This window comes from Acomys russatus, chromosome 1 (assembly GCF_903995435.1).
Source record: "Acomys russatus chromosome 1, mAcoRus1.1, whole genome shotgun sequence".
In the NCBI taxonomy this organism is placed as follows: Eukaryota; Metazoa; Chordata; class Mammalia; order Rodentia; family Muridae; genus Acomys; species Acomys russatus.
The window spans coordinates 53,204,227-53,229,522 of record NC_067137.1 but is presented as its reverse complement, the minus strand read 5'-3'; the positions used below and the strand labels follow the sequence as shown (position 1 = coordinate 53,229,522).

The 25,296-nt window shown below is 39.6% G+C and overlaps 1 protein-coding gene across 1 annotated transcript in view; it reads left to right on the top strand.

The window, feature by feature from the left end:
* The window catches only part of Znf277 (zinc finger protein 277), a 122,101-nt gene that overhangs the window by 52,577 nt on the left and 44,228 nt on the right, over positions 1–25,296 (top strand). Inside the window, exons 2-4 of the mRNA XM_051145116.1 lie at positions 13,926–14,127; positions 22,342–22,430; positions 23,062–23,144. Of these exons, the coding sequence (XP_051001073.1) occupies positions 13,926–14,127; positions 22,342–22,430; positions 23,062–23,144 (374 nt within the window). The remainder of the gene's footprint in view (positions 1–13,925; positions 14,128–22,341; positions 22,431–23,061; positions 23,145–25,296) is intronic.

Here is a 25,296-nt window from a genome sequence, read left to right as displayed (position 1 = left end):
GAGCCCAGGTTGGTTGATTCTGTGGGTTTTCTTATGGTGTCCTTACCTATGCTGCAGGATCCCCCAAGCTTTGCCTCATGTTTAGCTGTGGTCTCTGCATCTGTCTCCATCAGGTGTTGGATGGAGCCTCTATGGACAGCTGAGCTGAGCATCAGTGTGTGAGTAGACGAGAATATCATTAGAAATCATTCCCACCCTAGGTCTCTGGGCCATCCGTCCTCTGGGTCCTGACCATCCAGGCTGTGCCAAGATGTCTCATGGGTCTCAAGCTGGACCAGTCATTAGTAGCCACACCCACAATTTCTTCGCTGCCTTTACCCTAGCACATCTTGTAGGCAGGACAAATTGTAGGTCAAAGGTTTTGTGGCTGGGTTGGTGTCTCAGTCCTACCACTGGAACTCTTGCCTGGTTACAGGAGATGGCCAGTTCAGGCTGTGTATACCTGACTACTAAGAGTCTTAGCTAGGGTCAGCCTCTTAGGTTACTGGGAGTTTCCATTGCACTAGGTTTCCAGCTCATCCCAGAGATGGGGTTATTGCTTTTAGTGAAGACAAGTTTTATTAAAATTAAGTATCGTCCCAAAGAGTATAGCTCTCTCTCTCAGTCAGGTGTGCTTTAACACAGGAACATGGTGTGGCCTTCCTGTGTACAGCCACACACTCAGCTTTCATAGGTAGCTTGATAGTAGAAAACAACAGCAGTTCCTGAGGCTCCACCTGGTCTTAAGGAATGATTCTCTGAAATTTGCCAGATTTTCTCAAAAATCTTCTGTGTATCCAAAGCCAACTTACATTAAAGGAGCAATATCAACAAGCAATGATATATTTACATTCTACAAAATCTTCTTTTAGTGAGTTTACTGTCTGTAAAATACAACTTTATTCATCACAAATTATCATTTCTAAAATAAAATGCTTTTATCCTAAAAGAAGATACTATTTATTTTACTATTATCCACAAAGGTTTATCTTCTTATGCTAACATATAATTACATAATTGTAATTATAATCACATAATTGATCACAATAGGTTTTTGTTACAACCATGGCTTGTGGCTTCACATAAAACATGTCCCTGCTAACACAGAGAAATCACATTAGGATCTCTGTATGAAAAAAAACCAGCATGTTTTAAAAGCCCCTGAGCTGATTCCTATGGACCGTCACTGCCTGAAAATCAAAACGACTAAAGGTATTCACTAGAGTGTCATTTTTAGTAAGGTTGCATTTAGACATCGTTACCTAAGTCGGTGCTAGTCGGATTAACTGCCGGCAAAATTCAGTGCTTATTGTCAAATGAGTCATTTACAGAATGTGCTGTGTAGGCTGGCTGAAACACCTATTCTTTCAGAAATGTTTCACATCAATTTTTGGTTCATTTTTGTAATGTTGGCTATAAATTATAGGAAAGGTAGTCCGCTGAAATGCAAGGCTGAAATCTGTTCCATGTTGCTTATTTTATCCAGCATTATTTCATGCCTTCAATTTTTGCTGTCTTTTATATTTTTAGATAGAGTCTCATGTATCCCATGCTGATATGGACATCGCTGTGTAGCCTGCAATTACCTTGAATGTCTTGTCTTTCTGCCTCCATCTCCAAGGTGCTTGGGTTAAGCAAGCATCCTTAGTGCCTAGTTTATGGAGTGCTGAATCAAACTTGGGGTCTGGTACATCCTGTACAAGCACATTCTGCCAAGGAAGCTACATCACTAGCCCCGCAAGGTGACTTTCCAATATAGTCAGCTATATGATTATGCTGTCATGAGAGTAGAATTCATGATATCAAACTTCTAGAAGATCATGTGTCACAGAAATAGGGTTTATGGTACTGAACTTCCCCGGAGCCACACGATAGTTGTCAATAGATGAGTAAATTGAATAAAAATTTGCCCTCAATGTTTTGAACATGACTGACTAATTCTTCACTATTTAGAAAAAAGCCTTCAAAGAGTATACAGAGCTGAGCATGGTAGCGCACACCTTTAACCCTCAGGGAGGAAAAGGCAGGTGGATCATAGTGAGTTCGAGGCCAGCCTGATCTACAAAGCAAGTCAAAGACAGCCAGGGCTACACAGAGAAACCCTGTCTTGGAGGGAAGGGAGGCTGTTGAGAACGTTATCTGTTTAAAAGCAGCCCAAATCCTAACAGGTCCAAGTAGCTTGAAGAAAGGGGACTTGTTTAAAATGCCATAAAGTAAGACCAAACCACTTGCCCAGCAGGCAGGCGTCTCAGTTGCTGGGATGCAGACTTTGTTCTACCTTTAGTGCTTTTGACAGTTCAAGTTGTATTGATATGGCCATGAGCAGGCAGGGAAACATGGGTTCCTACAGGGTAGTTCTGACCTCTCCTTGCTCCTTGGGATCTTGCAAATCATTTGCCTGAAAATGCTGGTTGGTTGAGAACATTTGTTACATATGGTAATACACTGAATATCAATTACAATTTAAGTTTTTATTTCAAAATATAAGACTAAGAGATAATTTATTACTTTTCATCATGGATGCTTTTAGAGCCTTACTCTTACAAAGCTGCTGTAGCGTGAAGAAGGCTGGTATCGCGAGGCCTGTTAGCGGTTCAACAATTACAACCCTTAGGGTTTGCCCGTCAGCAGTAGCTAGGCTGACTGGTCCAGCAGGCATGGTCATGCTCTAGCCATGCTGCAGGAGCTGCAGGTGTCTTCTAAAGAAGTGATGTGAGTCAGTCCTTGCTAACTGTAACCTCAATAACAGGTCAAAAGAATCAGTATAAATGTTCTTCGGTTTAGAATTGGTATGCTATTTCCTGAATAAGATGGTAAAAATTGCTTGCCTAAAGAGGAAAGTATATAGCCTGGTTTTTCTCCAAATGAAAAATATACTCAAGATAGATATTGATTTGAAAGCAGGATTTGACCTAATTCTAAATTATGAATGTCTTTAGGACATAAGCCAGAGAAATGTATAGTCAGCAACAAAACAAAGAATCTTCTCTTTAGTAGAAAGACAAAAACTAACTCTTTCAAGGAGCTATCTTAGGGTTTCTATAGAGGGAAATGTTTTACATAGAGATTGAATTCCCCACATGTCCTCAAACAATGTAAATAAGTAATATGCAGAACTTTGTGAAAGTCTATTAATTATTAATATCAAGGTTTTTTAGAGCCTGGAAGTTATTCCTTATCTGTTTTTATAAAAACAACTGATTGTATAAAGAGTTATTTATATTAATGAATCAAGAAACAGCACTGAAATAAAAATATGACTTAGTCATTTAATATTGCAAATAGAGATATATTAGTCCCACAAAAAAAATTATGATTCTATCAAACCACTAATTATACTTAAGAGAGAGCATCAGATAGGTAATTTATAATTTTCTAGCTGCCAGCCCATTTCATTAAAATATTGACTAGATTACTAATTCTAAAGTAATTTCCTGTCAAACTGAATAAATTAAATTATGCTAAACATAACCTCTGTCGGTGTGTATGAAGTTTCTGCTCGGACTGCACTTGCTTGGAAAGCATAAGTGGGCCAATTAGCCAATCAGATTTTTCTGAGTCAGGCTTGCCTTTGTCTTCCTTTTCATTCTTTTCCTATCAGAGTTGAATAAATAGGAGCAGCCGCCACCTTTTCTTTCCATTCTTGCATTTGCTTCTCAGTCTTTTCTGTTACACTGGTCCTCTGGCATTGTTGGCCATAAGTTTTTATGATTAATGACATTTACCATTAGTTAAAGTTAAGACGTTAATGTCTGACTTTGTTGCTTATGCAGTTTTACCATTGAGAAGTCATTCTGCGTTCCACTAATAAAGGGGAGATCACGGAAAAAAACAGACAAACAATAAAAAGGTGTTGTGTTTCAAGCCTACCACTTTAGAAGTGAAGACAGAACGATTAGGAGTTCAAGGCTTCTCTGTACTAAATGAGATGTGTTTAAAATAAATGAAATAAAAGCAGATGTAAAGTAAGGCAATAGCTAAGAACTTACTACCTATAATGTATTACAATCTGACACACATCCTGTGGATTCATCTTAGTGCTTCAGCATCCCTGGTGCTGCCCTGTTAAAGTAAGAGTGATAATTTAAATGCTTGGAAGTATTTTGAAAGTGTGGAGTAGGAGCAGCAGAGGACGTATCTTAGATGTGAAAGATTATTCAATATAATTATATAATGTATAATATGACCCTTCATCTACTTTTAGAATCAAAGTCTCTTGTTGATAGTGAGCAATCCAGTAGGAGAACTTGTTTCTGGGGAAGTGAATATACTTATTCATGTATATATTTTGAAGCATATGTTTTAGAAATGGTAGAAATGGTATATGACTTAGATGCTTACTTACCACGTTATAAGGGCTGGTTTGTTTTTAACCATTTCTTTTCCTTTAAAATATTGTGGGTTAGTGTGGTTTCCAACAGCTGCTGCTTTCATGTTGTGAGTCTTGCATTGATCAGGGAGGTAGCTCCTCCTCCTAGAGTATTTTAAGATAGGAAGGTATCGTGTATTACCCAGAAACATGGCTATTTTATCACTATGTTCATTACTTTTGCTGTGAGCCAATAGCTGACAAGAAGACAGGTAAGGGAGGAAGTTTATCTTGTCTCACAGTTTGAGGGGGACAGTTCCTCATGGAAAGGATGCCATAGTGGTAGGACTGGCCGGGCCCATGGCAGGGAGATTGTGAAGCCTCTCCCTCACTTCTACAGAGATCAGGAAGCAGAGAGAAAGAGGGCTACCAGTGCCCAGTTTGCTTTCTCCTATTTTTGTTTTTGTCAGTTCTGGATTTCAGCCCATGCAATGGTGCCGCCAGCACTCAGTCCAATCCTTCCTTTCCAGTTAATGCTCTCTATAAACACCTCACAGACACACTTTTTTTAAAGTCTTATTTTGTTCTTTATTTATGTATATGTTTATGTGTCTGTGTGTTCATTATGTGCACATGTATCCACATGCCTACGAAAGCCAGAAGAAAGTCTCAGATTCCTGAGACTGGAGCTACAGGCAGCTGTGAGATGCCTGGCATGGATGATGGGAACTAAACTCTGGTACTCTGAAAGAACAGCAAGCATTCTTAACTGCTGAGCACTTGCTGTTCTCTGTGTCTCTGTAGCCCTTAGGCATTTCTTTGTCCAATGAAGTTGACAAGCACAATTAGCCATTATAATAACCAAGACATGAAACCAGCAACAAATTTAGTTTCTTACTTTGTTTTAACCAAAATTGCCTGAGGGGTAAAATTCTTAATCACTCTATTTTCACCCTTAGGTAGTTTTGAAACTAAAAAAAAAAAATGTGCCACAGAAGGGAAAGAGAAGCCAGAACTTCAGACTGGGATTCTAAGTTACCTTGTTAGTGTTGTAATGGAGAGGCCCTTGCTCAGTGTCATCTGTCATATCCTGCATCTAAGAATGTGAGTGGAGAAGAGGTCCTCCCGTATTCCACTAGTTCACACCCAAGACCATTTTTTTAGCAGCCATCTAAACATAATGATAGTTTTCTAGAAAAAAAGAAGCGATCTACAAATAACCAACTTCCCTGCCCATCCTAGCAGAATTTGGTAGATGGACACTACTTCAGGATCAAATAAGAAAGAAATATGGGGTGTTTCTAAAGGGGTTAGCCATGTTGACAGCTTTGACATCAAGGCAGAATTGCTGCCACATGTTGTCATGCAGCTTCTCCCTGATTCACCTTTGCTCTCAATGACAGAAATATATGAGCTGAGCAAAAGTAGCTGCTTCCAGGTCCTGCCACCTTGACTGCCTGCAGTGATGGGCTGAGCCCTAGAATCATAAGCAGAGTAACCCTCTTCCCCTTAAGTTACTTTTGTCTGGGTATTTTCATCACAGTCTTAAGAAACAAAATTAAAGGGCCAAGTGTCTGTTAACCTCTAAAATAAATCTGTTTGCGTTCTTTTATGTTTCTCTCACTTATTGTAGCAATGAAAAGCTAAGAAACAATACTATTCATGCACACATTATAAATAAAAATAGCAATAAAATGCTAACAAAACACTGTACATATATTAATATATCAAGTAAAAGAAAATATAGAAACAGGATTCATGGTTTTTAAGCTATTTGTACTTCCTTGGACCATTTTAAGAATCAAAAGAAAATTCCACATATATTAATCTTAAACACAGTTTTACGTTAAACTCACAAGCCTCAGAGGATATAAATCATTTGTATGTCTATTAACCTTGTCTTCTGAACTAGTGTATGAAATCAAATATGACTCAGCAGCTACCCATGGTGATTTGAATTAACTGAAGACATTAGGAACTTGCTGTGCTGCTCTGTGTCTGCATGCTAAGAACTTAGTGGCCACATGTGTAGTGGCCTCCAGTTTTGGGTAAACAGATCCAAGAGCCCTTTGCTGCTGTTACTGAGACAACCACTCTAGCTAGGCACACAGGACTATTTTATGATCATTTAGTTTTTAATCTTAAATCTTAGTAAACCGTCCATAGTAATAGTTCTAAATCCTTTCCACATTTCTTGAAGCCCCATATTTAAAATGAATAGAACTTATATCAGCCTCATCTCTGAGGCTCGCTTATAAATTCTTCATCTTTTCTTATATTAAATAGATTGTGACTTTCCCCTTATTTCTTACTATCATGCGCTGCAGAAATGCCAAAAGTATACAAATACCAACAATATCATCAGGACTTAAGTAGTAGGAAAGTGGCTTTGGTTTGATTTGTTTTAGGAGCCTCTTTAGTTCTGTGTCAAGACATTCGCATCTTTAATCAGCCCACAGGGATTTCTAGTGTTACTGCAAATGATGCCTATCTCAGAAACACAGCATGTTTACTTACTGTCAGTAGAAACAAGAACAGGTAAGCTTTTGAGCAATTCATTTTTGAGACCCTTCCCTGCAGTAGGAAACTGTAATTCTATGTACTGATTAGTTGGTTTTTGTTAACTTGACACAGCAGAGTCATCTCAGAACATCAACTGAGAAAATGCTTATTAAACTGGCCTGTCAGCAAGTCTGTAGAGTATTAGTAACTGACATGGGAGGATCTAGCCCAATGTGGGTGGTGCCAACCCTAGGCAGGTAGCCCTGGGTTGTATAGGAAAGTAGACTGAGCAAGCCAGTAAGCAGCAATCCTCCATGGCCTCTGCTCTGTTCCTACCTTCTCATTCAAGCCTTGAGTTCACTTCCTTATGGATTATGACCACAAATGTAAGCCACGTAAACCCTCTCCTCCACAGGTTTATTTTGTTCATGGTGTTTATCACAGCAATAGCAAACTCTGCATCCTAATAAAACATGGCTTGCTTGTCTTTCAAACAAAAGATTCAGCTTTTATTGACTTTGCACATATAACACCCATGTCTTTTGCTTTCCAATAATTTCTTCACTTAACCCTTATTATGAATAATGGAAACAGGCTGTGCTATGTTGTAACATTGCCATTCTAAGTTAATAGAGCTAACGGCCCATGTCCTCCAGTCTTTCCTTGACTATTCTTCTCTTTTCATTGTTTTTAACTTGGTTTAGAATATATAGCATGAAATCTACCCACATAACAAAATTTAAACTCACATTACTACTAACTATATGCACATTGATGTCAACACATAGCTCCAATATTTGCTTCTACATCCCTAATACTTAGACCTATTGAGCCTGAAAACCCCATTTCCCTGCTCCTTGGCCACTTACCACCACCATTCTCTGTGTTTCTGTGTGTTTGTCTCCCTTTAGATACCATATGGGTGCCATATGGAGGTAGAATTACATAGTGCTTACCTTTCTGTTTCTGGTTTATTTTACTTATGATGTCTTCAGGGTTTATTCTCCATGTAGTAGCATGTCATCGATTTCTACCCTTATTGCATATCCCCCCCCCCCCGTCTCTCTCTCTGTCTCTCTCTGTCTCTCTCTCTCTCTCTCTCTCTCTCGCTCTGTGTGTGTGTGTGTGTGTGTGTGTGTGTGTGTGTGTGTGTGTGTGTTGTGGTATGTTTGTACCACATATAGAGTTCAGAAGACAATTTGTAGGAGTTGGTTTTTTCCTTCCACAATAAGGATCTCAGGACAAACTCAGGTTATTGGGGTTGGCAACAAGTACCTTAGCCTGTTTAGCCACCTCATAGGCCCTGAATTACTAACTCTTTTTTAAGACTGAATAGCATTCACTGAATTTACCTACCCCTCAGTTATTTTTACCTCTTTGTTATTATGCTTAATACTTCAGTTAGATGGGAGTGCCACAGATATGTCTTTGTGATCCTGTCTTCTCTTCTTTCAAACAAATAAGCACAAGCAGGAAGACAGAGATCCTGTGTCAATCCATTTGTTATGGTTTTTGGAATCTTTAAGCTATTTGCTTGTTTGGTTTGTTTTTCTAATGGCCATCATATAATAAGTTTGAAGTCATCGTGGTTTTGATTTCCCTAGTAATAATATTGAGCCCCCCTTTTCATAGACCTCCCAGCTATTCATTCATCTTTGGAGCGTCTTTTCCTAACCCTTGGCTGGCTTTTTAATCTGGGTTTGTTCTGTTTTGTTAGTGGGTTGAGGGGCTTCTTACATATGTCAGATTTCAACCCCTTGTTGTGACTGTTGCCTTTGCAAGTGGCATTGCAGAGTACAGCTCTTGAATTTCTCCCATGGCAGCAGGAGATTTGAATGGCACATTTCCATGGCTGCCATAGCTACTGATTCAGACTCTGTTTGACAAAATCATAATGTGACTCACATAGGCGTTCAGCTTGAAGAAACACTATCAGAGAGTAATCATTTGACATTTAAGGCTCTTATCCTAAATCAATAAAGCCATCAATACTCTCTTCAAAATTCACATCCTAGAAATGATTCTTTTTCCTTTCTTTATTTCTTTTTCCCCCCTTTCTTTCTTTCTTTCTTTTCTTTTCCTTTCTTTTCTTTTCTTTTTCCTTCTTTCCTTTCTTTCTTTCTTTCTTTCTTTCTTTTGAGACAGGGATTCTCTGTGTATCCTTGGATTCTCTTTATAGACCAAACTGGCCTCGATCTTACAGAGCTCCATTGCTCTCTGTCTCCCTGAGTCCTGGGATTAGAGGTGTGCACCACCACGCCCAGCTAAGGCTTTTATCTTTTGTTTTGTTTCATGTACTTCATCTGCACAGTTAATGTTCAAAGTGAGAACTAGATTGGATAGCTTGTTGTTAATTTGTAATACACATATGTAGTAAGTTTGGTGCCAAAGCAAATTCTAGATGTTTTTGGCTCTTTGCTGAAAGAAGCTGAATTTGCTGTATCTACTGTCTTTCTACCATGCAGTAAAATATAGATTAATATGTGTTACAGCTGGAAATAATCAAGCTGTTAGATAGTATAAGGGAGTTGCATCTGTTGACACAACGCTTAATATTTGATGGCACTCTTTGGGGGAAAATAGACTCTTTTGCCTTGCCACTTAATTTGTAGCCTGTTCCAATGTTGAAGGTGCCCACACTTGCTTCTAAGCTAAGATATTCATATTTTTCTGAGTTTTTTTGTTTGTTTGTTTTGGTTGGTTTTGGTTTTTCAAGACAGGGTTTTCTCTGTGTAGCCTTGGCTGTCCTGAACTCACTTTGTAGGCCAGGGTGGCCTCAAACTCACAGAGATCCGCCTGCCTCTGCTTCCTGAGTGCTGTGATTGCAGGCGTGCACCACCATACCCAGCCTCAAAATACTCACATTATTAATGCCTCAGAGTCATTGGTTTCCAGGGAGCCGAGTAGGGCTTACTACTTAGTAAAACTGCACTTCTTCCATGTAAACTGAGGACTTGAAATCAGTATTTTTAAAAAGAGCGCTAACATACAAGGCCCTGGGTTTGACTCCCAGCACAAAAAAAAGAAGACATCTACAGGAAATGATACTCATTCCGTTAGCAACCTTTGCTCTGCACTGAGGCATTTGGTCAGGGCTCTGGTCTATTCCATATAAACTTCCTTTATGGAGTAGTGTGGTTTACTATACATTCAAGAGGCCATTTGTTCTTGGCTATAAGTTACCCTTCCTTCCATGAAGAATGTTAAATTCCAGTGAATTGTAGCATAGGTAAGGGTTTGAGGTCAGTCTGAGCTAATGTGGAGACCCTGCCTCAACAAAAGGACACAATATAAACAGAAAAAAATGATAACTGCTACACTGACTATACTAAATTCTAGCTTAGAATTCATTTCCATTTTTAATCGTTACTAATTGCCATTGTGCCTGTTATGCCAAGGCCCCAGCACTAAATAAAGATTAAGCTGTAAATACAGATTGAATGCTCTTAATTCCAGGCCCCCCCCCCAAAAAAATCCACTAAAGACAGGCACAGGTGTTTCCTAAAAGGGGACTTTCCTAGAAACTTAACATTAGAACTCGAGTTCAAAGGACCTCTGGCCTGTTCCTCATTCTTTAATGTCTTCATTTAACAAACATTTGTCAAATTCCAACTTTGTTCCAGCCACTGTAGTCTACACAAGATGTATAAAAATAAGCCCTTGACCTTGAGTTGACAGACAAACATAATAGTAGAGATACATGTGTAAATAATTGATATAGCAGTGCTATATGGAGAGATGGAGTAGGTCAAACCCAGAGAAGAACCTTGAAGAGCAGAGACTGACAAACAGGACAGCTCAATTCCATCACATGGAGTACCAGTTTCCACATCATGCCTACCAACCATAAGACCAACCATGTAACTTCTGAGATCATACTTATTACCCACCCTTCTCTTACAACCTAATTTTTTTCTGTGCTGGAATCAAAAATTATTGACTGGCATTCCCACTCACACAGACTCCCTGACTTAGGGTTTCTATTGCTACGACAAAGCACTATGGACAGAATCAAGCTGGGAAGGAAAGGGTTTATTTGGCTTACACTTCCATGTTGCAGTCCATCCTTGTAAAAAAGCCAGGACAGAAACTCAAACAGGGCTGGTACCTAGAGGCAGGAAATGATGCAGAGGCCATGGAGGAGTGCTGTTTACTGGCTTGCTCCCCATTGGCTTGTTCAGCCTGCTTTCTTGGAGAGTCCAGGACCAGCAGCCCAGGGGTATCCCCTCACACAATGGGCTGATTTCACTCCTGTTCGTTTGCCATGACAGGTAATTCTGTTTCAGTACATATGAGTTTTATGTCTGTTCCCTCACAAATAAGTTGAGGAAAAGAAAAGCTGGGCATTGGCCATTTAAAGGGAAGAAATGAAACCATAGAAGATCAGAGTTTACAGGAAGTTTTTGGGAAAAAAATAAAAACAATCATGGAAGAAAATGTGGGCTACTGAGCATGGTACAAGTACTGCCAGTAGAGGTAGTATCAGGACACTTGGGAATGCACATGAATTCAAAGTGGCGTATAAATACATACACGTTCAAAACAGCATTGAAAGTAGGTGTTAAAGAAGAATTCAAGTTGGAAAACGTCTTTGGGTACTGGGAGCAGAATAATGTATTTGAGTTCAGATTGAACCATATTCATAAAATCTTACTTTTAACTTTTCCTGTCTCAATTCTGTCATCTGGAAGCTGGCCTTGGGATGGTTTTAGGAAGTGACATGCTAGGATTGGGGTACCCTAAACACTGCTGCTGCTTTGCCAGTGGGAAATTCCCAAGTAGGGTGATGGTGGCTAATTCTGTATGCTTGTTTTCAGACAAAATGAATTTAAAATATCCCAATCAAATTGAGAAGAAAGTAAACAAGGCTTGCTGCTATCTATTTGTCAAGTGATATTTGCTAACATTCCCTTTATTTTCTTAATCAAGAGTCTCTTGTCCTTTGACAATTCCATACATATATGCAACATATTTTGATCTTATTCACACCAACTCTTCTCTTCAACTCCCTTCAGAACAACTCCCAACACAACTTTCAACTTCACATCCTCCTCTTTTTTTTTTTTTTCATAATAACCCACTAAGTGCCATTAGTTCTGCCCTACTATGTGTGAGACCATCCACCAACATGGGCAGCCTACCGGAGGCCATAGCCCTAAGGAAAACTGGCTGTTCCCCCAGCAGCTACCACCAGCTCCTTAGCTAGGGGTGGAGCCTCATGAGTCCCTCTCAGTCATGCTGGCAGTTGACTGGCTTGACCTTCTGTGGGTAACCACAGTTGATCTAGTTTCAATAGTGCAACAGCCATGTTATGCCTAGGAGACAGCATTTCTCAGCAATCTGCCTCATCAAGTCCTTTTTGGCCTTCTCTCATTATGTCCCCTGAACCTTGAGACGGGGTGGTACACATGTCTTCTTTAAGGCTATGGGCCGAATAGCCGCTGACTCTCAGCACTCTGGCCAGTACCTGTATGAACCACAACCCACTGCACATGCTACCTTGGTTGTCCTTAACTGACAGAAGACTGCTCGCAGCAATTTCATTAATAGTACTTCCAAAGTGCTTGCATGTTTTAAATACTCTCCTCGTGTCATGTTTACTCAATACCCTCCTCGGTACTAATTCAGAGTTTTCTGATCATATGAGCAGTTTGATATAGCAGACTTTAATATGACTAGAGTGTGTGAGAGTGGTATACTACAAATCTCCTATGGGACACTTCCCTCTCCAACTATTCTGTGAGCCATCCTGCTTCTGGCTTTCCCTGAATGTCCACTGTCACGTTCTCTGTATCCTGTGACACTGTGAGCACTCTAACTTGTTGACAAGGCTCTTACACACAATCCAGAACAAAAGACCTATGTTGTAGATACTCAACTGGTGTTGTTAAGTCACGAGAGAAAGCTTCCATTTATGTGACTCGTCTCATTCTTGGCCCATGCTTAGCAGTGTACCAGTGACTGATTTAATATTGCTAAGTTGAGAATGACTTAAATATTAAGGCAAGAGTAAAAATAGGAAATAAAATGTAGCAGGAAAATACTAGTATCAACCTAATTCCAAGTCATCTGTAGAATGGCTCTTTTGTAACACTGATGATTGACAGCAGTACCTCACAGATGCTAAGCAACTATCTATCATTAAACTGTATCTCTGCCCCTCTTTTTACTTTTATCTTGAGGCAGGATCTTATTAAGTTGCCCAGGATGGCCTTGAATTTGCTCTGTAGCCCCAGCAACATTTGAACTTGAGATCCTCCCACCTTAGCCTCCCAACTAGCTGGGCCCACACCACAGGTCTAGAAGTCGTCTCTTTCTGAAGAAAGTTCCCTTTCCTTCTGCACAAGCAAAGACTGGACTCTAGTTTCTGTTGGCAGTTACTACCTGCTCACGAACTGGAATAAGATGATGGGTCCAGGGTTCTACCTTGGCAAACTAAAGAGAGATTCTGACAAAACTGCCTTAAGTTGAAGCCCTAAAATCAGAGACATAGAGACACTAAAGCACTTGAAGATTCTGTGAGTGATAAAAGGAAAGGAATAGTACAGGCAAGGAAAGGGTTCCCTGTGTATATACTGTCCGTCTCTTGGCTCACAAAAGCCTTACTTGTGATGCACGATTGTGTAATGAACAAATGGCAGACATAGCACAGAGATTGCTACCTCAGCCACTTAGCACATGCTGTTTCCAGCCAATACAGGAAATGTGTTCTTTACATGGCATGTGATTAGAAATAAGAAAGTTTTCAGATGTGTTAGAAAGCCTGACATACGCTGTAGGGTGGCTTACTAAATCACATGGTCACTTAGGACCCTAACCTAGCTGTTGGTTTCCACATGCTATTACTCAGAATTACATCCACTGGCAGGACCAAGAAGAAAACTTCAGCAGATCTTCAACAGTGGGTTTCCCCGCTCAGGCAAAACACATGGCTCCAAGCTCTACTGCAGTATGGCTGTGGCTGGGTTTAAAAGGACAGCAAGGTTCTTGCTGCTACTATGGTTTTTGTTGTTTTTTTCTAACATGTAAAATGTCTTCAGGCTCCTCTCAGTTCAGGAGGTAAGAACTCATCCATCTAAAGATTGAGAGAGAGCTGGTTTCAGCTTTTCTTTCTTCCTCTTTGTGCCTCTCACAGACGGTAAAGATTGCATCCTGGAGCCGCTGTCCCTGCCAGAAAGTCCAGGTGGCCCCACTGCTTTAGAAGGGCCTCCATCTGTGCCTTGCATCTTCTGTGAAGAACATTTTCCCATGGCTGAACAAGACAAACTTTTGAAGCACATGATTATCGAGCATAAGATTGTCATAGCTGATGTGAAGCTGGTTGCAGATTTCCAAAGGTAAATTTTGGTTATGTTTATAAAATAATCAAATTCTTCCTTGACTAGAGGATAGTATAGCCTACACAGAAAGTAATCTCTACTCAGATATAGAAGGTCCTGTTCCGAGTGTTTTGTTGGGTTTTTTCTTTAATTTTTTTTTATTTCAGTCTTTTATTAATAAGCATGTAAATTGTGATCAATTAAAACCTGGTTTTGCTGACTTTGTTTTCTACTGAGGAGACTCCATAGTAGTTGCTGACATGGGGAATTCGTGAGAACATAAAATTTAGAGAATGTGGAAAGGCTCCCTTTCAATGGAAAGTAGAGAGTAGCCTCAACATTATAGCGTCAGTGCAGACTATCTCTCAGGGCACCATGGCATGGCCACAGAGAATCCTCAGTCTTGCCATGGCTCTTCTTAAGCAGCAGGAAATATTATTAGCAGTGGAGTAGACTGGAAACAGGCAAGCCTGTGCTTGAATGCCTTCCTGGGAGCCTCTTAGCCTTATGACATGGGACAAGCACTGGTCTCTGGTCTATCAGGCTAAAGCAGAACCTGCCGGTGACTTGCTGCTTTGTATATGAAAGACAACATGTATTTGTATTTTTTAAAGATTTACTTATTTCCTTTATTTATTTATACAGTGTTCTGCCTACATGTATGCCTGCATGCCAGAAGAGAGTATTAGATCATATTACAGATGGTTGCGAGCTGGGATTTGAACTCAGGACCTCTAAAAGAGCAGTCAGTGCTCTTAACATCTGAGCCATCTCTCCAGCCCCATGTATTTGTATTTTGATTACTGATGAAATGGCAATCTGTCAGCTATAGCTTCAATCTTCAGTGGGCCTTTATTCTAGTCTGAAAACTAATTATTATTTATTTATAAGATTTAACTTTTAAGAAAAGTTAAGTTTCCACATTATCTAGATTTTTAGAAAGACAGTTTGTTTGAGGTTGGAATAGCCAGCATTCCTGCAGGAGTAATCTAGCTATTCTCAGTTTCTGGTATCCTTCCCAGCTGCTAGACACCAACATGGAATATATGCGGCATGCCTTCTGTGTATATATGGGGTCTAAAGCCACTACGTACAGTTAATTTTTAACTAGACTTTGATGTTGCCTGGCCATAGAACAGAGCAAGGAAATGTGAAAGATGTGTGTCAGCAACTGTGAAACTAATTTTCTTGGATGTATTCAGGACCAACACATCGTGCCTCTCCTTGTTTCTTATTCTTTATTTTTGAATTAGAGAGAAATGATCAGAGTGGTTGTTTTTGGAATATTATGGAAACTTTGCTAAATATAATACTTTTTCCAAGATGTATTCAAATCTGTTCATTTAAGATGCTTCTTAAGCTAGATATCTTCCAATTCTTTTCTTCCCCCAAGTAGCTATAACAGGAATATTAAATGGTGTGTCTTATTTTATTCAACTTTTCTTTGTTTTAAGATGATCTCTTTACTCTCGTACCATGTAAACAACAATTACCGCTTGTGAAGTGCAGGAAAATACAGCCATCTATCAGCGGTCACTGAGAAGGATGAAGACTTTCTTTCTCTTCTGCCTTTAAAATTGGAGGAATGTTTACATCAAAATTTGTCTTTTCTCTTTTGTGTTTATGTATAACAAAATGACAGTAATAATAGTTATTAATCTCTTATTATTGGCATTAATCTTATTGTTCCTATACAGACAGAACAACCAAGTTCCTTAGCCAGGCCTCAGGGCTTAGAGATCAATAAGTGAATATTGAGAACAATCACTTACTAAGTGCAGCAAACATCCAGTAAAGCGGATACTTGTGAATTAAGTAAAAAGATGCATATCAAATGCAAATGTTCTCTAAAATGTATAGTTAACATGTACATTAAATGTAGAATGTTAGTTCTTTCTTGCCAGAAGCCCCCCCATTAAATAGTTTGTACTCTAAGGAAGCAAAAAAGTTTAATTTGAATTGACCAACAATGTGTCTGAGTTTCTTTTTTTTTTATTTTATTAATTTATTCATATTACATCTCAATGGTCATCCCATCCCTTGTATCCTCCCATTCCTCCCTTCCTCCCCTTTTCCCCTTCCTCCCCTCCCCTATGACTGTGGTGTCTGAGTTTCTTTAAGGAACATTGATTATTACTGTTGTCGTTGTCATTGTCGTTGTTGTTGTTGTTGTTGTTGTTGTTGTTCGAGACAGGGTTTCTCTGTATAGCCTTGGCTGACCTGGAATTTACTCTGTAGACCAGGCTGACCTGGAACTCAGAGATACACCTGCCTGTGCCTCCCAAGTTCTGGGATTAAAGGTGTGTGCCGCCACCTCCCAGCAAGGACATTTTTAATATATCCAGTCTTCTTTGAATAACCTCCTATAATTTAAAGGAACTAAAAGCTCTTCTCTAACACAGTCATTGACTATTTGTGATCTGTGTGACTTACCCAGTCTTCAGAAAAGAACCTATAAAAGGATTGAGGAAGAGACAACAGTGAAGAGCTTTAGTTAACATTGATGAACTCACTCTTCTAAGTACAAACCATAAGGGTTTTAATTAATAAAAATGATATGGGCTTATCTTATATTTTATTTTACTCCAACAGAGTCTCACTGGGTAGTCAAGGTTGGCCTCAAGCTCATATTTCTCTTACCTCAGGCTTTTAAATGCTAGAATTACAGAGATCTACCACCACTCCAGTCCTATCCTGTGTTTTATAAGAAGAAAGTTATATATATTCATATTAAACATATTTGACATTCTTTATTGAAACAAAGTAGGTATAAAACTTCCTAGGGCAGAGGAAATAAAACAAAACAAAACTGAAAATCATTCCTTTGAGACTACTTAACAGTTACTTAAAATGAGCTATTTTCTAGCTTTCTTTAGTAGATGAAATTGTGCCGGAAGATAGATGTTAACACTTGATTTTTTTTTTTTTTTTTTTTTTTTTTTTTAAGTTCCATTCATTCAGTGCTACTTGGATAACAACCATATCTCAAACCTTCGTACTTTTACCGGTATGTGTACAAACTACAGTGGAGGTCTGAGCAGGCAAGATGTTACTACAAAGATTTTCTTATATGTGAGAAAGAGTTCCATGACATACAATTTGGCGTTCTTTTCAACAAAAGTATTTGCTGATGACTTACCAATTACTTTTATGGATTTTTTTAATGAAGTGTGAAATGCTCTCCTGACTGCCATCTCAATAAAGATGCCATATCAGATATTTCATGTGGTATATTCAGCCTGTATATATTGATAGCCATAACTGTAACTTTGAATAGACTAGGGAATAAAGTAGGGAAATGAAGTCAACCAGTAATCAAAAATGTGTTCTAATTGGGGCCAGGACTACAGGGATTTGTTAAAGACTTGCTGTCATCAAGCTGTTTCTCATTGAATGAAATTTCTCCAAGTGCCTGTAATAGCCACAACAGAATATATAAACTGATACCCCTTAGTTTTGGTTAAAAACTACAAAGATAGTACTATTTCTTTAGGAAATTCCTAAACTCAAATGTAAGCTTGGCCTCAAATATATGTAGCAATGAAGTTGTTTGCATTTTGTATGGAGCATGTGTTTGTGCCTTTAAGTTATATTGTGATTTGTGATTCTGTTTTGTTTTTCTAACACATGACCTTTTATTTGCTGTCGTTACACTATCTTTAATGAGGAAAAACTCAGATATCGACTTTCTTCCTTACTTTCTCTCCCAGCACACTCCCAGAAGCTGCTTAACAACATCTCAGCTAGAGATGGGCCTGAAAAGCATCATTTCTAAGATTATTGAGTACTTGCCTGCAGAGTAGTAAAATAACTTTTAGCCGGGCGGTGTACTGTATGGCTTCTTGGCCCCATCAGGTCTCAGGCCGGCCTGAGGATTCTGAGGTTGTGCCTGGCAGGATCTCCCTGATCTTCAGTCATTTTCAGGCCAGTAATTGCTTCCCTGCACTTGTAGCCTTGAAGTAGCTGATACAACAGAAGCACTTGATAGTATGCGTCTCATGAAAGGTGTAGTACTCAAACATTGAAGACCTTGAAGGCTGGACTGCTGACTGTTTGAATCAGGCCATTGTTTACTCAGGAATATAGGAGCTATTTCGCACCTGCCGCCCCATCATGGCGCCCCATATCAGTAGCCACAACAGCTGTAATACCTTTCAGTCCCTCTGTAGGCAATTAGTAGCTGTTCCCACTGAAGCCTGCAGTTACATAGCATGCTCTTTAGAAACAGACTGCTACCTCTCATTCAGATTTCTGTATAGTTCTATATCTGTCATATCCAAAATCATTCTGTGCATCTTCCTTGGTCCCTGATGGGCATGGAGAAAACATGTCAAGTATCCATTGCAACTACAATTCCAGGAGCTTTCCTGCTGCCCTTTTCCAGGATTCTTGTGCAGAGTGATCCCCACATGCATCTGTGTTCCAGAGACCAGGGCTGTTTGGGAACCACAAAGGCCTATCTGGATTCCGCTTCTGCCATTCTAATCTACTATAGATACCTATGAGGTATCCATTTGTGCTTTCGTGTTAACTGGCTGGTGGAATGAAGGCAGACTTATAGTCCCAGGACTCAAGAGACAAAAGCAGGCAGATTGTACATTTGAGGCCAGCCTGGCTATATAGTGACATCTTCTCTCAAAAAATGAAAACGACTTCCCTTATTCATCCACTTTGTAGCAGGTTCCTACTCTGCCATTCAGCCTTGTCTCAAACATACAGGCTCAAATAGTTCTTCCACCTTATACTCCTTGTAGATGGGACTGTATGCCACTATCCTTTCCGTTTTCCTTTCCTTAAATTTAATTTTTTAATAAAATGTTTTAAGTGTTACAAATGCATGTAAATGAGTTCCTTTCCTTATACCTATTGTTCATAAACACCACGACTTAAGATATTGTGCTCTACCTGCTTCATAATACTTAAGCATCAACAATAATTCATTTGCAAATGAGTAAACCAAGTCTCATAAGGGTCAGATAACTATAAGTTCAGATTCATGTACCTGAATGCTGAATGCTGCTCCTGAGTAACACACTATTAATACGCCGGCTGTTAGCTTGAGGACTTGGCCACTATTATTATTTAAAAGCACATCTCTTCCAATTTAAGATCACCCTTAAGATCTAGCATAAGGAGAAAAATGTTTTAGCTTTTTATTAGAAAATAAGTCACAGCTGGGTGTGGTGGCATACACATTGTAATCCCAGCACTTGGGAAGTCAGAGGCAGGCGATCTCTGTGATTTCAAGGCCAGCCTGGTCTACAAAGCAAGTCCAAGACAGACAAGACTACACAAAGAAACCTTGTCTTGAAAAACCAAAAACGGAAGGAAGAAAACAGAGAGAAAGAGGGAGGGGGAAAGGAGGGACAGAAGGAGGGAGGGAGGGAGGAAGAAGAAGACAGAAAGGGAGGAAAAGAAATCACAATAATTCAAAAGGTGGTGTGGTCACTAGGGTCCATGCTCTCCAAACGTCTGCTTACACTGTTTCCACAGATAATTTCCCAGGCCTGTGAACATCTTCTGAAGGTGAGCGGCCCAAGTAGATAGAGTTATCACTACTTTAACAGGTTGTGGATCCAAAATGGGATTAGCATTATATGGGACTAGCTGCCCTTGTCAGGCTGGCTTAGATGCTGTGTGCTGACTGTCCTCATTAAAGTGTCAAATGAGGATAGCGAACCTCTTCTTGGTTGTTTATACTGCTAGCTATGAGAACTTGGCCCTGAAAAGTCAGTTATCTCAGGTACCTGGACCTGCCCTATATGAATATATTTAGTCATGAGCACAAATATCTGTATATTTTAGTTTGGAGAAACAATTCATGTCCTATTCTTGACATCTCTAACATAGGTTCTACCATATTTCTTTAATTCATGTCACTACCTTGCAATAGGCAGTTTGCTAAGCAGAACATTCCCAAACCTCTTCCTTATGTGTGTGAGTGTGTTTCAGTATGTGTTACGTATTTGTGTGTGTACAGATATGTGGAGGTCAGAGGTCAACACACGGTGTCTTTCACCATTGGTCTCCACCTCATTCTTTGAGACAGAGTCTCTCAGCAAACATGAAGTTCATTGAGTCAGCTAGGCTGGCTGCTCAGTAAGCTCTAGGGGTCTAGAGGTGGCACCTGGCACCACCTCTAGCAATGTGGTTTACAGATGTGTGTGCACAGCTTTTAGGTAGATGTAAAGTATCCAGACCCAGGTCTGTGTAGCAAATATTTTACTAACTGAGCTCTCCTGCCCAGCCCTGAGCATCTTGCCTTTCTTTTTCCCTCTCTCCCACCCTCGCTTTTCCAGGACAAGATAGTCAGCTAATAGAGAGACCAGGAATAGCTGTGCAGAATAACAAGGAGTGAAACTGCTAAAGTTGGCCAAGGAAGTAATGCTTTATCTTTTTGTAGATACATGTCTCTTGTTATCTTCTTTGAGGACTCTGCTGTCCCTTCCACATCTAAGGCATATCAAAGCAAGTGAGTTAGCCACAGAATAATGATGGATCATGTGCTGCCTTTGTAATTCAATCTGAGCTAGACTTAACACTGTCATTTTTTGACCTGTAAATGAAGTCAGAATTACTCTGTAAGGAAATGTCCCTCTCTCCATGTTAAGATTGCCAAGGTAGTTAGATACGAGGAGTAAGAACTAATTTATGGTTGTACCCTACTATTATCCATTGGGTTCTTTTCCACATGTATCCTATTCACTCTATTTTCCATTTTTATTTACTTACCAGCTCATCTCATGGTTCTCTCTTTTTCTCAGATCTCTCTCAACACAAACTCTTGTAGTCTATTAAGTCTTGTGATCTAGAGACAGTCTAGATCACCACAATGGTGGCAGATAAAGCTGAAAGAAAAGTAAAAGGAAACCCAATGTGGGAGTCGCTGCCTGCTTAGAAAACCCACAGAAGTCTCCAAGTACTCTCCCACATCCTTGTAGCATTGACTTTGAGCCTACTCTGGCAGACCACTGCTTGGTGTAATATCAAGCCATATTAAATGTCCAAATTCCTATTCTTTCTGTTTTCTTCCAGTATTTCAGTAAATTCCCTCTCTTTTTATGAAGCTTTGGTTCTTTGGTGTAACTTGTTTTTCTTAACTGTAATTTGTATAGTCCAATAAATTGTCGACTATAAGGTCAACCATCCTTTTCCTTTCTCCTCTTGAAGACCACATTCCCCTGTGGTGCCCTTTGGTCCATGAGGTAGTGCCATAATCATCTTGTTATAATAAATAAATTGAAGGAGGAGCAGCTTGGTTGAATCATGTCATCTTACTTTGTCTTTCAGCACATGTACAGGGCTGGGTTATGAGTTGCTTTTAAGTTGAGCCCATATGCTCCTTCTAACTCTGCTCATTAAGTATAAAGTGTTAGCTCAGCTGTTTTCCAAAGGCTAAATTTGATTTATTTTAGGCAGAGTGTGGGCATTCAGACATTCTCTCTAATTATGCAGATGTTGGATGTATGCTGTTATTGCACCACATTGACCTTTGGGGAAGATGACTGCTCAATCTTCTCTTCACCTTATTGGTGTCATGAGCATTTGATTCTTGCATTTTTAAAGATATTTTCATTTTGTATGTATGGGTGTTTTACCTATATGTGTGTCTGTGTACCACATGTAAGCCTGGTGCCTACAAAGGCCAGAAAAGAACATCAGATCCCATAACTGCAGTTACAGATGCTTGTGAGTCACCACGTGGGTCCTGGGACTCAAACCAGAATCCTCTGGAAGAGCATGCCATGCCATAAACTACTCTCAGTCCCTGACTATTACATCATAAATGCATGTAAACAATTAATGCTACTTTAGAAAACTTCATTAAAACAATTCACTTAACCATGTACGGTGGCCCTTGCACATATTCTCAGAACTTCAAAGATGAGGCGTTCAAGGCTAGCCTTGACAACAAAGCATGTTCAAGGCTAATCTGGGCTAATGAGAACTTGTCACAAACAAACAAAAGACTCATTTTAACTTTCTTACAAACCTGTTTATTGGATTTCAAAATAGTGAGGCATTTTCGTTCCTTTGTAGAGTAGTTTGATTTTATTAAATATTTATCTCATATTTCTGCAATACCTTACTGCCTTTCTTATCACAAATTCTCTAGCAGTTTCAGTTAACATCTGCGTTTTGGTGTGGAGGTAATTAGACATTCTGGTATGATCCTATCATTTTAAGACTTGTATTTTGATTCTCATTATCCTTTTGAATATCATTTCATAGGTACATTTTATATTGGAGGAAAAGATTCACTGAACAGCCCATCACAGATTTTTGCAGTGTGATAAGAATCAACTCCACAGCTCCATTTGGTAAGTGCATCTCTTGACCATCCACAATTCAGAAAAATAATCTCACTCTCTTAAATTATGCTCTCTCTTGTTTGCATGATAGCTGAAATTAAACTGATGTGTTTATTTTGCTTTATTTAAATAATTCTACATCAGAGCTCTATACCAGAGACTAATGGACATGTACAGTGTGTGTGTGTGTGTGTGTGTGTGTGTGTGTGTGTGTGTGTGTGTGTGTGTGTGTCTAAGCCACCAGCCAACCTTGGCCTCTATTATACTTTACCTTATTTTCTGAGGCAGTCTTTCCCTGAGCCTGCAGCCCAGTTGTCATAACTACCTGGCTGGCAGACGCCAGGGATCCACCACCCCTGGGCTTTTAAGTGAGTCTTCAGGATCCAAACTCAGATCCATTGCTTCATAGCCACACGGTTTGGGGTGGTGGCAGTGGTGGGTGGTGGTGGTTTCTTCTCCCAGTTTTTTCAAGACAGGCCTTGACTGTCCTGACTCACTTTGTAGACCAGGCAGGCCTCGAACTCACAGTGATCTGCCTGCCCAGCTTAGCCACACAGCTTTTTAAAACAGTAAATACCCCTGGGGGCAGGTGTGAGGGGCAGAATCTCTTTTCTCATTTATTGTCCTGGTCTCTCAACAGAAGAACAGGACAACTATTTTTTGTTATGTGATGTGTTACCAGAAGATAGAATCCTGAGAGAAGAGCTTCAAAAACAGAGGCTGGTAAGAATTTTAAAGTGCGAGTAGTGTGTTAAACACACATACACACACACACAAATCATTCCTGTTATTCTCTTTTATCACTTTTATTTAAGGAAAATTTCAAACATATACAAAATAAGACTACATACATGTCTTAAAACAGAAAATAGTATTCACTTGACTAAAAACTGAATTATCTACTAGAAATGCAGAGAGGACGGAGGACTGAGTTTTCCTCAACATAAAACGTATTTCCTGCCCCATTACATAGAAGCTCCAGGTTATTATGACTGGTCCTCCTTGGAGAGTTGGCAATGATTACAAGATATCTTTTGTATATAAAGAACTGTTTCAATCAATAGTACGGATCTCTGGGGGAAAGTCTAAAGCAATCAAATGAGATCGCATTCAGCAAAATAATGGTTTTTTTTTTCTTTTTCTGGAAAATGAATAAATTAAAAAAAAAAAAAAAAAAAACTAAATAACTGCCAAGACAATGAAATAAAGGCATGTTTCCATCATACACTGGAACTCTCACTAGTGTTTATGCCCTTGGTCCATAAGAACCAAGGGCTCCTATGGACCAACTCATTCCACCACAGCTTGCTTGCTATTCCCTTACATTGCTATCAGTTACGTTTTATCAAGTAACCACTTCCTGCCCCCTTTATTAATCTATTCCTGTATAGTTTCTGGAAAATAGAGTATAAGCCAACCAATTGGCCTTGCAACATGAGACATGGAATCTGGCCTCTGTGAGTGAATTCAGTGACTTGAGTAAGGTCAGCTCCATATAGAAGCGCAGACAGTCTCCCATGCGGTGTCTGTGCTTCTGAGTCACATCAGTGACTGCTTGCGTGCTCACTGTTCCTTAGGGTTCATGCCCTCGCCCGAAAAACTGAGGAAAGCATCAAGTTAAGCACTGAGTTTACGTGCCATCTTGTGGTTTGTCCTAGCTCAAAATGACTTTGTTTATTATGTGTTTGGGTTTTTTAATTTCTCACTTGCTTTTAAAGATGAGGTCTTGCTCTGTACCACAGCCTAGTATCAAACTCTCACATCTGCTACCCAAGTGGTAACCACCATTCAATGTCACCTTCTGGTTTCTTTCAAGAAAAGAAATGTCCCTCCGTAATCACTGCTGTTTCAGTGTGAAAATATGAGTACTTACAGGTTTATGGAGTATGTATGAGTTAAAACAATAACAGTAGATTTTAGGTTAGAACAGTTTGTCTTTTTATACTTTCTTTGAAACCTCTCCACATCCTGATTTCTTGCCATGTGTAGGATTTACAAGCTCCCAGTTGTCTTTGTGCCAGAGTTTGAGTCCCATTTGACCCTTCTTTGAAATTGTTTTTATCTGTATTCTGAAGGAACAACCGAGTTGAACGAAGTTCTGGGTGGAGGATTTGGGTAGCTTTCACACTACCCTTAGCTTCCTGTTAGAAGGCTTTTCCTCCATCTTTGTTCATTATCCTATCTCTTATATGTCTGCTTTGCTGTCCTCCAACAATTTGTTTTACCTCTTTTGTTTTAAATAGTTAAAGATTCCCCAAGATCTTATTCAATGCCTGCACTCCATTAGCACCACTGTGCTGAAGGCCTGACTCTGATGGAAAGTAGGCAGAGCAAACTCATCCGGGCTCACTACTTAACCCAGGTCTAAATTCCCCAGGGTCAAATGTTGCTATATTTTTTTCTTATCATCAGCATCTTGTTTAATATGCTTAAAAGTGGAGCCTCCTTTCCCTGAGCCAGAGCCTACTAGTCACCTGCTGTCCTCTCCTTAGGCAGTAAAACTGGTCCTCGGTTTGAATACCAGGCATTCTAGCTACTTGTATAGCAGAGTATGAAAACCCTGCCCTTGTGGGGCTGATGCTCAGGTGGAGATCTTACTGGTTTACTTTTACTCAAGTATATTGGATCCTTTCAGGACTCTAGTTCATCAACCAGGAACACCAGCCCCACCTCGTTTCCTTAGATATGTATTCTGTAGGGCATTGTTTGAATGCATACTTTCTGAATATTTTCCCTGATGCCATCTGTCAGAATTGATGACCTCTTCTAAGTTTTAATAACATGCTATTCTCTTAGCCTTTTCAATTACAATTAGTTCTTTAAAAATCTGTTTTCTTGTGGCAAGACACAGTGGTATACACCTTTAATCGCAGCA